The sequence below is a fragment of the Lethenteron reissneri genome, chromosome 28 (genome assembly GCF_015708825.2).
Source record: "Lethenteron reissneri isolate LAM-NWPU_2019-01 chromosome 28, ASM1570882v1, whole genome shotgun sequence".
NCBI classification, from domain to species: domain Eukaryota; kingdom Metazoa; phylum Chordata; class Hyperoartia; order Petromyzontiformes; family Petromyzontidae; genus Lethenteron; species Lethenteron reissneri.
The window spans coordinates 11,332,885-11,346,311 of record NC_083806.1 but is presented as its reverse complement, the minus strand read 5'-3'; the positions used below and the strand labels follow the sequence as shown (position 1 = coordinate 11,346,311).

At 44.2% G+C, this 13,427-nt stretch overlaps 1 protein-coding gene across 3 annotated transcripts; it reads right to left on the bottom strand.

Annotated features, from left to right (window-relative positions):
* On the bottom strand, positions 1-11,659 carry LOC133348964 (dual specificity tyrosine-phosphorylation-regulated kinase 2-like). Of its 3 annotated transcripts, XR_009755857.1 has the most exons (12): positions 11,622-11,659; positions 10,416-10,476; positions 9,899-10,047; positions 8,328-8,464; positions 7,443-7,577; positions 6,340-6,475; positions 5,539-5,620; positions 3,956-4,125; positions 2,925-2,985; positions 1,638-1,755; positions 782-1,199; positions 1-97 (listed from the first exon to the last, which is right to left on the bottom strand). XR_009755857.1 is itself a non-coding variant. In XM_061562126.1 (11 exons), the coding sequence occupies exons 1-11, from the start codon at positions 11,655-11,657 to the stop codon at positions 920-922; spliced, it is 1,365 nt and encodes a 454-aa protein (XP_061418110.1). In that variant the 5' UTR covers positions 11,658-11,659; the 3' UTR covers positions 722-919. The 3 variants fall into 3 exon arrangements, 2 of the variants coding, with proteins under 2 accessions (XP_061418110.1, XP_061418111.1); XM_061562126.1 differs by lacking the exon at positions 1-97 and having other exon boundaries at positions 722-1,199; XM_061562127.1 differs by lacking the exons at positions 1-97; positions 782-1,199 and having other exon boundaries at positions 1,323-1,755.
* Between the last annotated feature and the right edge of the window lie 1,768 nt (positions 11,660-13,427).

Genomic DNA, 13,427 nt, shown 5'->3' with positions numbered 1-13,427 from the left:
CCGGGACCCCTTCGCTTGCGTCGCCCTGAGGAAGGTGACGGCATCTTCCTTCCCCTCATCGCGATGATCCTCGCTGGGGCAAGGAACGGGCTCCCACCTGGCACAGAAACAAGGCGTCCCATCGTTACGCTCTTGAGTCCGGTACTCATCTCCATTGGCAACCTGAGGAAAGTGGCGGAGATTCTATAGTGCTATGACAGGGCCAAGCTTTGTTCATTTTACGATACCCCAAAGGGATGATGGGGACTGTTGACACGTCAACTGGTTATTGAACTCAAAAGCTTTCAGTGGGATACAGTTGAATAAGTTTGTATTTATCATGGGCATAACTGCAATTGGCTGGAGGTTGGCTCAGAGGATCTTAAGAGATGACGGATTATATCCATCAGTGGCTTGGGGACATTTATGTGTGTTTAAGTCATGTCAATGGAACAGTTAAATTTTAAGTCAGCGTAGATGTCTCATTCAAAACAGAAACCTAATCTCTTCAGATACAAAATAGTAATCTCATCGAATACATAACCATTATCTCTTTGAGGTTATCTTAATATGGCTCAACAGTTTCCAATTATTTCCTATAGATCATAAATCAGTACCGCTCTGTGGGAGTCTACAACAGTTGTAGTACTAGACAGGCGCCCGTCTACAATAAACTATAATTTCTCAGTGTCCCCGCATTGGAGATGTAAATTTCCCTACGCCAGTTGAAGGGAGACTTTCACTGAATAACCCAGCCAGCCCAAAACTTTCACCAAAGGTGCACTTGCACACAGAGACTCACTGTTGCCTCGTGGTCGACTCAATTTCTTCACCGCCGATGTTTTCATGGAGGCCCTCCTGAGTGCCGCTCGACCTCTCGTCACATTGCCCCTGGGCGTGGATTGATGTTGGTAGCGATAAGGAGATCACGTTCGGTTGCTCACAATTTGACTCTAGAGCAGTCATGTACGACTTCCATGTGTTGGTGGACGCCAGTAGCGACGGGACGGGTACCTGGATCGGATGGTCCAGAAATCGTTCCGCAATTGCCAGGAGTGAGATAAGTTGTCTCGTGTGCGTCAGAAGGCGCTGGTGCTGCTGGGTCTAGGGATGAGCTCGTCACCACCGACTGAGGCTCCACAGCCGGGTCGGGTGAGGTGTCACGTATCCACTGATGATCCAGGGCCTGTTGGGGTGTGAGCCGCCGAATAGGATCCCATCTGGCAAGCGAATAAAAACCAAGGGAAAAAATACAAGGCCGGCAACATTTCTAAAATCGTTTTCAAATCTGGAGTGGGCGTGAGCTATTTTTACCCTCTGCCATAGCATATCTTGTATTCAATTTAAGGAGGTGCAAGGAAGATACATTTTTCCCTGAAAAGGTATAAAGCTGCCCAAGCTCAACCAGGTGAGCGCACTTTTTTCCAGCGAGTGTCAATGGGAAATGTGAATTTTAATGATTTACTCAGACGTATGTATCTTGAATGTATCTCTCACCGTACGTAGCCAACCGTGCTAGTCGGAGGAGATTCGTTTTAAATCTAGATTCAAAGGCTCCATTGGCTTCCTAATAGCGGAAGGTAAGAGCGATGCGGTCACCATCTTCGTTCGGTGGCTACCCATAAGAGATGATGCGCAGTCAGTGATTTGTCTCTTACTCAAGGCATCTTTTGACAAAGTGGAGGAAATGAATATTTTCGATCCCAAGCAGTTTGTCGAGGGGGTCACTGCCAGGGGTGGTTTTCTTGCCGTTGGAATAAACGCCACCTTCATCATCTGTTTTCAGAGAGAAGAGAGAGAGAAAGAGAAGCAACAGGGGAATTAGTCCTGGTGAAGCAGACTACAATACCTCTGATTAGCACGGTCGGCTACGTACGGTGCGAAAGAAGTTCCGCAAACATAGAGTCGTACTTCACGCACAAACTGAATGGCGCAAATCCAAATCCCGGGCTCCAGTTGACTCAGCTCAACATCCCTCGAGGCTGAACAGAGAGGAGCATCCTACCGTGGCAGGTCATCAGCGGGTTGTCCTGTGGAAAGCTTGGCGCCCGCGATAGTTTAATGTTGGACGTCCCACGATTGGCTTGGGGACTAACAACGGAGAGGAGCACTCCCCGATGTTCTCATTCGAACAGCAGCAGACGCTTTGCATTGAATTTCGATTTAAAGTTTTCGTGACTGCAGGGATTCATCTTCTTGGTTCTTTCGGTAAAGTCACGTAGAAGGGAAATAATAAAGTAATAAAAATTTAACATCATAAAATACAATTCTCACGACGTTTCGGCCACAACGCAAGCAGCCGTCCTCAGGTGAAAAACAGGTCTGTCGGAAAGACAGCGTCATTAGGTCGCTGTCTTTCCGACAGCCCTGTTCTTCTACGTGACTTTACCGAAAGAACCAAGAAGCTTTGCATTGATATTTGCAGATAACCTCGCTTAATGAAAGGTGTGACGACGAGTATTTCCATAACACAGTTGTCATGTAAGATAGCATGGCCGGCTGTACTGATAACCGCTGATAAGCATACACCTGACACACATTTGGCATTTACTTTATTGGCAATAATATTCAACGAGGCCACGTTTATATGTTTGAAAGACTAATGTCTGTAAATCGATGTAATGCATATATCTAGCGCTGTTAGATGGCACCTAACTATGGCTTTTTCCCATACACTGTGCTATCTAAACGTGCTAATTGTTTTAAATCTCAAAATCAAGATGCACTTGCATTTGGAGACTCACTGTTGGCTCATGGGCCAAGAAAAACCCAGATTAACACAGAGCACAAGTATCGCTGGCTGCATGGCCACAGCTCGATGAAAAGTGACAGCAGAAGTAGCAACTCCCCTCCACTCACCATTGGAACCTCATTTGCCAGTAGCAAAATATGATAATTGGTTTTTTACCCTTTTATCTGACAACAAAACTGACACCTTCACTCACCAATGCGAATAATCTTGACTTTCAAGGCTGTTATGATGTTCATTGGCGGAAGCCCCAGGACCTATATATACACACACACACACCACAGTGACGATGAGTTGACGTGGGTGAGATCAGATGTAAATAAACACGTGATTACATACATCCGGTTGCCTACGACCAAATCACCCCCTAAAATGTTCAGTATCATCAGATCTCAGAAATGCAGCCGGGTTTAGCCTGGATAGTGCTTGGATAGGGTGACCACTACACAGACCAGATTGTCGCAGGTGGTTGCGGGTCTACGTGGTGTATATTACAGCGCAGTGCATCAATATAACATGAACCCTATGACTGCTCAGGGTGTGTGTGCGAGTCTGGAAATAATGAGCCCTAATCCCAATTTCTACTGACATCTGGCCACGCGGTAACGATGTCAATTCTGCACCTGTGTACGAGCAGAAGCAGGACGTATTTACCAGGGGAATTAGCCCGGTGTAAGGTTGTCACCTCTGGAGGTGCAAAAAATTGGGACGTATAATAAAAAGATATATCATGAAACCCGATGGATGAGATGCGTACTACATAAATGCATGATTTTGCAACTCACAAAACCCACGAGCCCAAAGGTAACCCTAGCCCAGAGAACAATAATTATTATAATTAAAAGGAATATTATAATTAATGATATGACGTTTGTTTACCCAAAAAAGCCTCACGTCTCTTGACTATTTCACAGGAGGTCCCTAGAAGTTTTCGGCAGGAGACGATGGTTTATGTACAACTTAAAAAATGTAGTGATTTGTGGGTAATTTTTCAACCTTTGGAAAATTTGGGCCATCGCGCAGAACGACGTTGGGACTCCGCAAGATTACAACCGTACACTTAATTGCGCAGAAATCTGTTTGCCATTCCTACTGTTAAACGTGCCATCGCCCACCTATAAACTAAAACAATGCTCTCGTTGATTGCAGGGTCTATGGTTGGTTAGATCTCTAAATAATATCTATTTGTCCATGCTGAGGTTTTTTGTTATCCTGTTCTTCACGTACCTGTATGATGCGCCCAACGTGAAATATTTGCTTTTTCCTGAACAATCGTTTCCCCATGGCCAGCTCTGCTGCGATGCAACCCAGAGACCACATGTCGACTGAGCACGTGACCGGGAGATAGAGGTACATCTCCGGGGCCATGTAACCCTTGGTGCCGCGGTGCGTGAAGACTGCTCGCCACACACAAACAAAAAGGTTCATCTTCCGGATAGCTTTAACAGACTGGTGGGTTAGCCGCTGTTAGCGAGCACCTATTACAATCAGCACGGCGTCTGAGGTGGGTTTAGAGGCCCGGGGCAGGGAGGAGAGCCGAGTTAGCCGGGGTGTAGGCATCACAGTCCCCTGGGGAGTTATAGGCTCGAGGAGTTTTGGTTCGGCGTAAGCCCTCAATAAACTTAGCGTGAGCCCCTGATGGAACCTGCCTCGGAGTCGTACATTGCGCCGCAGCAATTGCAATAGACACCCACACCAACGGGCACGTGGAATTTCCACCACTGGCTCAGAACCAACAACGGGCATGATGCTCCTGCTGTTGTTGAGTGACTCATGCAGCCAGCTATGGCTGCAGGGTTTTGATAGTACATGTTGTTTATGCCATTTATTGTGATTTTGAAAATTGTATTGGTTTAGCCTTGTTTGTTTGTTGTAGTACAGAGTTAGACTGATGGCCTTAATCTAAGTTGTTTTGTGGTTGTTGTTGTTGTTTGACTTGCATCCCACTGGGATTTTTGCACACAGCGTTGGTGTGCGGTGTTTTTTCTGCAATATTTTTCTGTCTCTTCTTGGATTTTCTGTTTGCACTCAGTCACATATTCACTTTAAGATGTTTTTTTGTTCATGTTTTTGTTTTTTGTTTGTTGCGGTTGCACCCGATTCAAGAGCCGAATGGCTCACAGGGCTATACCTAATAAATGAACTTGAAAATTGAACTTGAGTGCCACCTCATTCTGAGACATAGACGAATGATTTAAGCCTCAGGAATCTGATGAGCGATGAAGCTCTTCAACACACGTGTCCAGCCCAAAGCTGATCAGCAATGGCAGAAATTTTCCGTGCAGAGAAATGTGCGTAGATAAATTAAACAATCATACATAAACTCGAACAAAACAAAAGAATATATATTAAAGTATATATTTTAAAAAATTACTTTGACTGTTAGAACAAATGTTGTTTGTGAGCATCTATTGTGTAGCACACAGAAAAGTAGCAGCTACTGTTCCAAGTTTACTTAGGATAGTCCTATTCAATACCAATTGCGAGTATTGTGCATAGCGAAGAAATTACCTGGACGACTGGAAGTTTGGTCTAGTGCAAATCACTGTTCCACCACTATCCCCCCCCCACACTCAAATAAGCACAACAACCGCCATTAGCTACTTAGTGGCGGTGACATCACCACGGCGCTTGTGCCAGGCTATGTGCACTTTAAGGCCACGTCAAGTGTCAAACGCCCGTTGGCAGCAGGTCACGGGACAGACCCTGCAGGTGCCATGGGTTGACTGACTGAGATGACTGGCAATGCACCATCTGTGCCACACACACACACATAAAACAAGTGCCCACCCACAGACGAGCTCACTTACAATGGAGACGCTCTCGAACGCTGAGGCCAAAATCGGCGAGTCTGACATCGCCTGTGTCATGGTCTTTGACGAGGATGTTTTCCTGGAGAAGATAAAGGAGGATCGCTCATTAAACATCAGTCCTGGGTGTGCCACTCTACTTCAGTGCTCACACCAATCGGTAATGCGTTTAATAACGAGCTTTGACTCTTTTTTTATCGTGAATTTGTTCTGCTCAATTCAACACTTTGTTTAACATTGCAAGTCACAGTTGTTGCTTCAATTTAACACGTAGGCTTTCGCAAACTAATATTCACCGGTGTGCTGAAGTAGTAACTAATCGGCACGTTTTGTTCATGTGACAAACATCACTAATTGGCTGTCTGGTGGAGGTGGGTTAACGACATATTTATCAGTCAGTCAACCCATGGCATATTTATGTCGTTAACCTTTATGAGTTATTGCTTTGAGCATTGTCATTGTAATGCAACTTCCAATAATCCCAATGTTTATAGCAAGTAGATGTACATACAATCGTAGATTAAAGCAACTCTTGAATTTCAAAAGCACATGTTTAAACAAAAAGATATATTTATGTTTGTGTACGTTCATGATTGTTGTAAACAAGTGTTAGTATTCTGCAATGGCACTTTCAGTTGCTGCCTCATGACTTAATGACATGGCTCATAGATAAATAGTTTTAATATTTTACCGTTCAATCACGAGGGAGTCGTATTTGGCATGAACTGCCTCATAGGCAATACAAACAGACAAATCAATGAATGCATGAACGAAGCAGGAGGATGTTGATATTCTACTTACTAGCTTCAGATCTCCGTGAATGATCGCCTCACGCTTGAGTTTCACCAGGGCTCTCAGAATGGATCTCATGTAGAGCCTGATTTTGGGTAAATCAACCTTGCAGGTGATTGAGAGTTCCTCTTTCAGGTTTCCTCCTCTGCAAGACAGCACAATATTAACGGTTATGTCCCTTCTTCTTCATGGCCACTGCGTAGGGTTGGCTCCATGTACAGGACTCGTGGTTTGACTGCGGCTCGGGATTTTCCCGATACCAAATCCAATTGTAATCTCTCACAGGGGAATATGATCTTGGCTAACCAAAAAAACTAATTTTTTATTTTACCAGGTAAGGCCCACTAAGCTATATAGCTCTTTTTCAGATGCGACCTGGCCACAAATGATAGTGCAAACAACAAGTGACTTATCAGCATGTTTCTAAATGTGGAGAGAAAAATCGGAGGACCTGGGGAAAAATTCACACGAGCGCGGGTACAACATCCAAACTACAAATATACAGCAGCAGGCGTCAAGGTCGGGATCGAACCCACGACCTCCTGTATATCACGCGAGGTAGTAAACATTTCGCCACTGTGGTGCCCCTTAAAATGAGGCTCTTCACAAATATTCCATACGCAGACGGCCCAGTGGTGGGCAGCAACTTCATTTACAGCGAACAAGCGCTACCGTTGACCATAAGTATGAATGATAATAAAGGCAGATTCCTTGTATTAATGTGCTGTAACCAACTCAATATTGTATGTTGAACTTCTCTCGCATCGTACGTAGCCAACCGTGCTAATCAGAGGTGCGGGGGAAGGACAACAAACTAAACACAACAACAACAATCCGTTTAAACCACACTCACTGGTGTGGGGAAGTATGAGGCGGGGAAAACTTTTGAGGTTTTTTTTTATTTTGCTCTATTTTAAAAAGCCTACGCAGCTCAAAGGCATCTAGTAAAGCAAAAAAGTGTAAAAAAATTGTTACGTGCAAAGAAGGAGCTGCATGTGTATTGTTTTATATTCCATGAGATACCAAAAGTAACAATAAAGCATTGAGACTGAAGCGACCAGTGCACACAATCACACGAATGCAACTGCTTAAATGGATGCAATTCTACTCACAAGACAAGTTCAAGAACCATATTATAGTGGCCCCTGAATCTGAAGGTTTGAAGGAGTCTGATGATGTTATTGCTGTCCACCGACTTCAAGACATTTAGGATTTCCCTTTCCGAGTTGTACGTATTATGCACGATGCTGTGGAGAGAAAGCACGAATGAGTCTCACCACATTCTTAGCGCTCGCACGTTAAAAAAAGGCAGAGTGACACGTGAAGGCCCGATATGGCTCAGTCAATCGAGCATCGGTCAAGGCTGTGAGCGCTCAATCCTGGTTAACGTCGTTTGGCAGAGACGTTGTCAGTTTGTTGTTACACGAGAGATTGACCGAGTGCCCCATCATCACGGCAAGGTGGCAGGTACGCTATCGGATCAGCGAGTCCAAGTCAAAACGCTGTATCCGCACAAACTACCAATTGGGCAGCAGATCGAAATTCCCAAAAAATTACAGGTACCACAGATATAAAAGGTGGTCGCATAATACAAACAGTTTCTAATGATGTTTGAGCTATAATTCTATTCGGAGAGGGAACAACAGCTTCTGATCACTATTTAGATCAGTGGCTCTTAAGCTGGGGTAAACGCACCCTCTAAGGGTTGCGAGATGCCCTTTCTGGGGGTGCAGGACATGCCAGATTGTTTTAGAAGGTAAATCGTCGATACACAAATTAAGCACAGGCATGTAAGTACAACTACTTTGTTTCATCAAACCTAAGTATCTATTAGCATTATATCTTTTTTCACGATTGAGAATCAAATGAGTGCAAGGCTGCAGTAAAGGTTAAGAACAACCGATTGATATGATACAGCATTGCCTATGCTACAGGCTACACAACGCAAGTTAGTATTCTCAAATCCAGATATAGGTGTAGCTGTTGTCCAAACTCACCTTGAGTCATGCTTGAACATTTTCAAAGCCACTTGCTGTTTCGTTTTATGATCCAGGCACTGGAGCACCTGGCCATAACCTCCCTTCCCAAGCACCTTCAGTACTTGGTACCTATATGCCAGATGCTCGTCCATGACCTGTGTTGACACACGGTTCAATCGTTCGGTCAGTTTAATAACAAATTAGCACTCATACTCTTTGGTTCTTTCGGTAAAGTCACGGTAAAGTCACCTATGTGACCTACGTGACTTTACCGAAAGAACGAAAGAGTATGGATTCCTGCAGTCACGAAAGCTTCAAATCAAAATTAGCACTCATTTAACCAGAGCTCAATCACTGCTCACGTTTATATTTCCAATTAAATCCATGAATGGTATTGGAACCACTATTTCTGTTTGCCCATCTGCCTATCAGCAATGTAGCAGCATTAATCCTTAACCAAACTTGATTGGACATATATATAAATATTTTTCAGGCTACATAAAAGACCCCGAGTGTTGCGCAGAAAGATCGTCACCTTGAAATAAATTGCGGCCATTAGGGCCACCTGAAATGGGGGAAATGGGAATGACCTTGGCATAAAGCCCCCAGTAATTGCATATGATGATAACAATAAAAAAAACTATTTTCGTTTGTTTTTATTTTGGACCCCCCAAAATACACATTGTGATTTAAGGGTGAAGTAAAAAAACACAATTGGTCTGTAAAATTGCAGCAGCCATCCATTATATTAATGAGAAAGTGTAAAGAGGATAACAGAGAGAATATCGTGCAAATATAAATAATTATAATGTTCTAATACAAATGATAGTTTAAAATCACGAAACGTAATAAAAATATTTAATCACGAAACTGAATTTGGCGCAGTTTAATCACGTGACACTTTTATGAATTGGTTGTGTGGGCTGGAGGGTTTACGACACACATTTATACACCCAAAATCAACCAATTATGAATCGTATGAGTATCATTGTTTGCCCTGCAAGCTGAGCAAGGCTAAAGTGAAAAAACAGCACATATTCAGCATTCATTTCTGACCAGCTGAGGCCATCAAGCCTGCTATATACACGAATCTAGTTTTATCACAGACGACTTCCCTGGTTTCAAACCGAAGACCTTACAGATTCTGGATAAGTGCATTGACAGACATGATGTATCAAAGCCACCTCGCACCTCAATGGACACATTCATGGTGGTGGCATGTCCTGGTGGTAGCACATTCGCCACATGTTACAGAGGATCACGATTAACGCCACCTTCATCATCTGCTTTTCCTGAATATAACTGAGGTTGTCCCGATTGTTACTGCTGGTACACTAACCATTTTTTTTACACGTGCTGTCAGGTTCACAGTGAACGATGTCATTCACAAAGGGTAGGTGTCAGGGTCCAAAGTTGCCAAATTTACCAAAATACCCACAAATGACTCATTTGGCATTATACCATTCCAGTATTCAACACTCTGACAAGCATTAGCAACGGCATTGAGCGCGTTGTGTGTAAGGGTTGTCGCATTTGCATTGAGATGAGAACTGGTTAGAAAGCACGTGGGGCATGTTGAAGGGACGTACCGGTATGTAGTGGTTATTTTCATCATCGTAGCCGATATTGGAGGCACCTTCTGTCGCACTACGCATCTTGAAATAATATATCCATTTGTATGTAAGGATCTCGTCACACTCAAATTCCGTCATCTTCTCTTGGAATTTCACGAGGACATCTGCACGCGCACGCACGTACATACCAGGCACACGTGTAAAGTGGAGCAAGCATCAAGGACGGAAGCATCACTAACAAGAGCTCAGCCTAACCTCATATACTATGTTCTTTATAAAGGTATAGAATCATTGATGGATTAACTCTTATGCCGGACGGTTGAGAATATCGATGGAGTGGAAGCAACACATCTGGGAACGTACAGTATTCCTCATGTAAAATGGAGCAATGGAATCAGCCCGTGTGCAGATACTCGGTCTATCACATCACAGGCTCGTGAGGTCATGGTGATGGTTTTGGAAGGTGTGTTAGATGCACAGATTTAGCAGTGAATCGGGCGCTAAGGTTATACTGTAGTGAGTGGAGTAGTACCGGCAGGCGTGCAGCATATCCCTGCCTCTGCGAAGACGATAGTTTCATCCATTGGCGACGCCTGTTCGTCGCACACGAATTACACGTGGAAACACAAACGCACAGATATATGAATAACACCTTGGTCACGAATTCTAGATTTGAAGCTTTCGTGACTGCAATGATTCATATTCTTAGGTTTTTTCCGGTAAAGTCACGTAGGTCAAAAAACATTAAAAAGTAAAATAAAATAAAAATCACGACGTTTCGGAGGCAACACAAGCTTCCGTCTTCAGGTGGTACTGTCACAGCCACGACAGCTGTATCAAGTAAATGAGAGATTGCAGAAGCCACCACTCCGTTTATATAATGGTTGGAGGAGGTGGTAGAGCAAGGGCCGCATACTTTTATTAATATGGTAAGGTGAGGCTTAAGACTAAGAATAGACCTTGGTCACGTACAACGCGACGCACACGAGCGTGCGTTGTGGGCCATCAAGCCTGGAGGATCAACCCCCGGCGCGGCAACGTAGCCTGGTAGCCGTGCGTTTGTCGCTTGTTGCAAAAGAGGTTGACGGTTCAATTCCAGCGGCCGCCCTGATATAATTTATGGGACAAATATGCGTTTGCTTCAGAGTGGACGTTTAGATCCCGTGCTGCCATTCGCAGGAGTAGGCCAATGGATGCTGGCGTTGTCATCAAAATCTATGAAACTACACAACTGCAATATAGGAAGCAATCATCGCCCCCCCCCCCACCACCCTCCTGGGAAAATGATGACAAGGCTCTCTTGTCGAAGAGTCGTGAGACTAAGGTGATCCTTACCTAGGCAAACAAACGTAAGAATTAACTTTTTATAAAACTTTTCATCAAATTAAGATTGAACTTTTTATAAGTGGACAGCTTAAGCACTTAGGTCGCATTTCCCTTCGTTCGTAATCTAAATTGGTATGAGCTAAGAGGGCAGGTGATCACTTAAGGTGTTTTATGTGGCCATCCATTGGCCTTGGAACAAATTTTTCTATTGTAGAGATTGAAATAGTGTCTGTACTGTGCAGAGAGCTTGTGTCATTGTACATTACTTTGAAGTGACCTGGTATCTCTGTGTGTATACTGTGATGTGATCTATTGGTGTCCATGCTGTCAATTGGGTTTGTGTCATTGTATTGAGATGTGAGTTTGTAGCATTGCACTATCAGCTGAGCAGGTGTCAGGTATGAACACTTACCTGTCCAGGCACACTCGTATCTTTGTTCTCAGCCATAACCACGGATTGTTCTGTCAAAACAGCACACATGTTATGTCAGAGCGTTCCCTCATCCAAATAAGCACAGTATCCCAAATCTCAACCCATTTCAATATGTGATAATCGGAGGTGCAATATCCACTATTTACCCAGCTGAGAGCCGACTGAGACTCGTCAGCAAAGGAGAGATCTCGGACAGGTTTTACTATCGCATGAAGTTTAAGTCACAATTAACATTTAGTTTGATCAAATCTCAATTGACAGTCATCTAAGCCCATTATCTTTCAGGGCTGATAAAAAAAACCACGTCATAGAAAGCTTAGAGGTGGATGTCCTTTGAATATAAATTCCACATTCCTTTGGCGGGTTCAGAATGTACGTAGGGTGACCACTATTAACCTCACAGGCAACACAAATGTGTACTAATTGTGTCAACACAGTACAACAACAAGAGCGTCAGTGCAGTATAGCACCAGTGACCTATTAGCATGACCATCATTATAAGCTACCTATTACTAGCGCCCCCATGATTGTAATCACCTTCATCATCTCCTTTACCACCAACACTACCCCTACCAATTATACCAAAAGACAAAGATCCCCCGTGTAGCCTTAACAGACTGTTGGGGCAAGTGCTGTTAGCGAGTCGCACCTTTGAGGGCTGGCACGGCACCCGAGGCGGTGGGTGGCCAGCACCACGCCCGGCCGCCTTTGTCTCTCCAGTGGCGATGTTTACTACACACTGCACCAGGTACTCAATTGAGGCTGAGTCGACCTAGGGGAGGCCCCGGACAGGTTCAGAAAATCGTCACTGGTGTTGGTGGCCGTCAAAGGGGCCGTCCATAAATGACGTCACGCACCTATGGGGGAGGCAGGGGGTCAGACATTTGTGACGATGTGTGACGAGGGGGGGGGGGGTGAGAAATGTGACGTCACATCAAAATGCGCAACTTTAAATAAATATAGACAACACGTTCTACTTAATTAAATAGACTTTTTAATAAATGTTTTCTCCTACAACATCAGAGTGCAGCGCCACATTAAATACGCACTACAATGACAATAGTTTAAAGCGATTTGAAGCATTTTGGGGGGGTGGGGGGGGCAGAGCTTTGTGACGTCATATTTGAGGGGGGGCAGAGCTTTGTGACGTCATATTTGAGGGGGGGGGTCTGATTTTTTGTGACGTCATGTGACGAGGGGGGGGGGGTTAAAAATCGTCCAAAATCACGTGACGTCATTTATGGACGACCCCAAAGGAAATCGAACTCGGGTCGTCGGGTTTGTAAGTGAGCATTGTACCCCAAGGCCCCTATGGAGACCATGAAAATGTGTACTTTGTTTAAAAATACGTTTTAAATCAAATATACATTATTTTGTAGTCATATTAATATCCTTCTGCCTGCATCAGATCGCAAATTATCACTCACCTCAGAAACTCGGATACTTTTCACAAAATCCTCCTGCTTTCTTTCCGAAATTGTGAGGAAAACCCACACTTGCTTGAGGAGAATACGAAAATAAAAATAAAAATCGTCAAATATTACGTGAAAATGTTAAATAAAAGTAAATGTGTGAAGAGCTTTGGAGCGCGCGCCTGCTCGCCACTAGGTGGGGCCCGGAATGATTACGCGGTGTGACGTCACGGTGACGCACAGCGGGTGAGTGACCACGTGCTCTAAGCGCGGTTAACATTGTGACGTAACAGACAATGGACACTGCGATTTAAAGCTTTCGTGACTGCAGGGATTCATCTTCTTGGTTCTTTCGGTAAAGTCACGTAGAAGG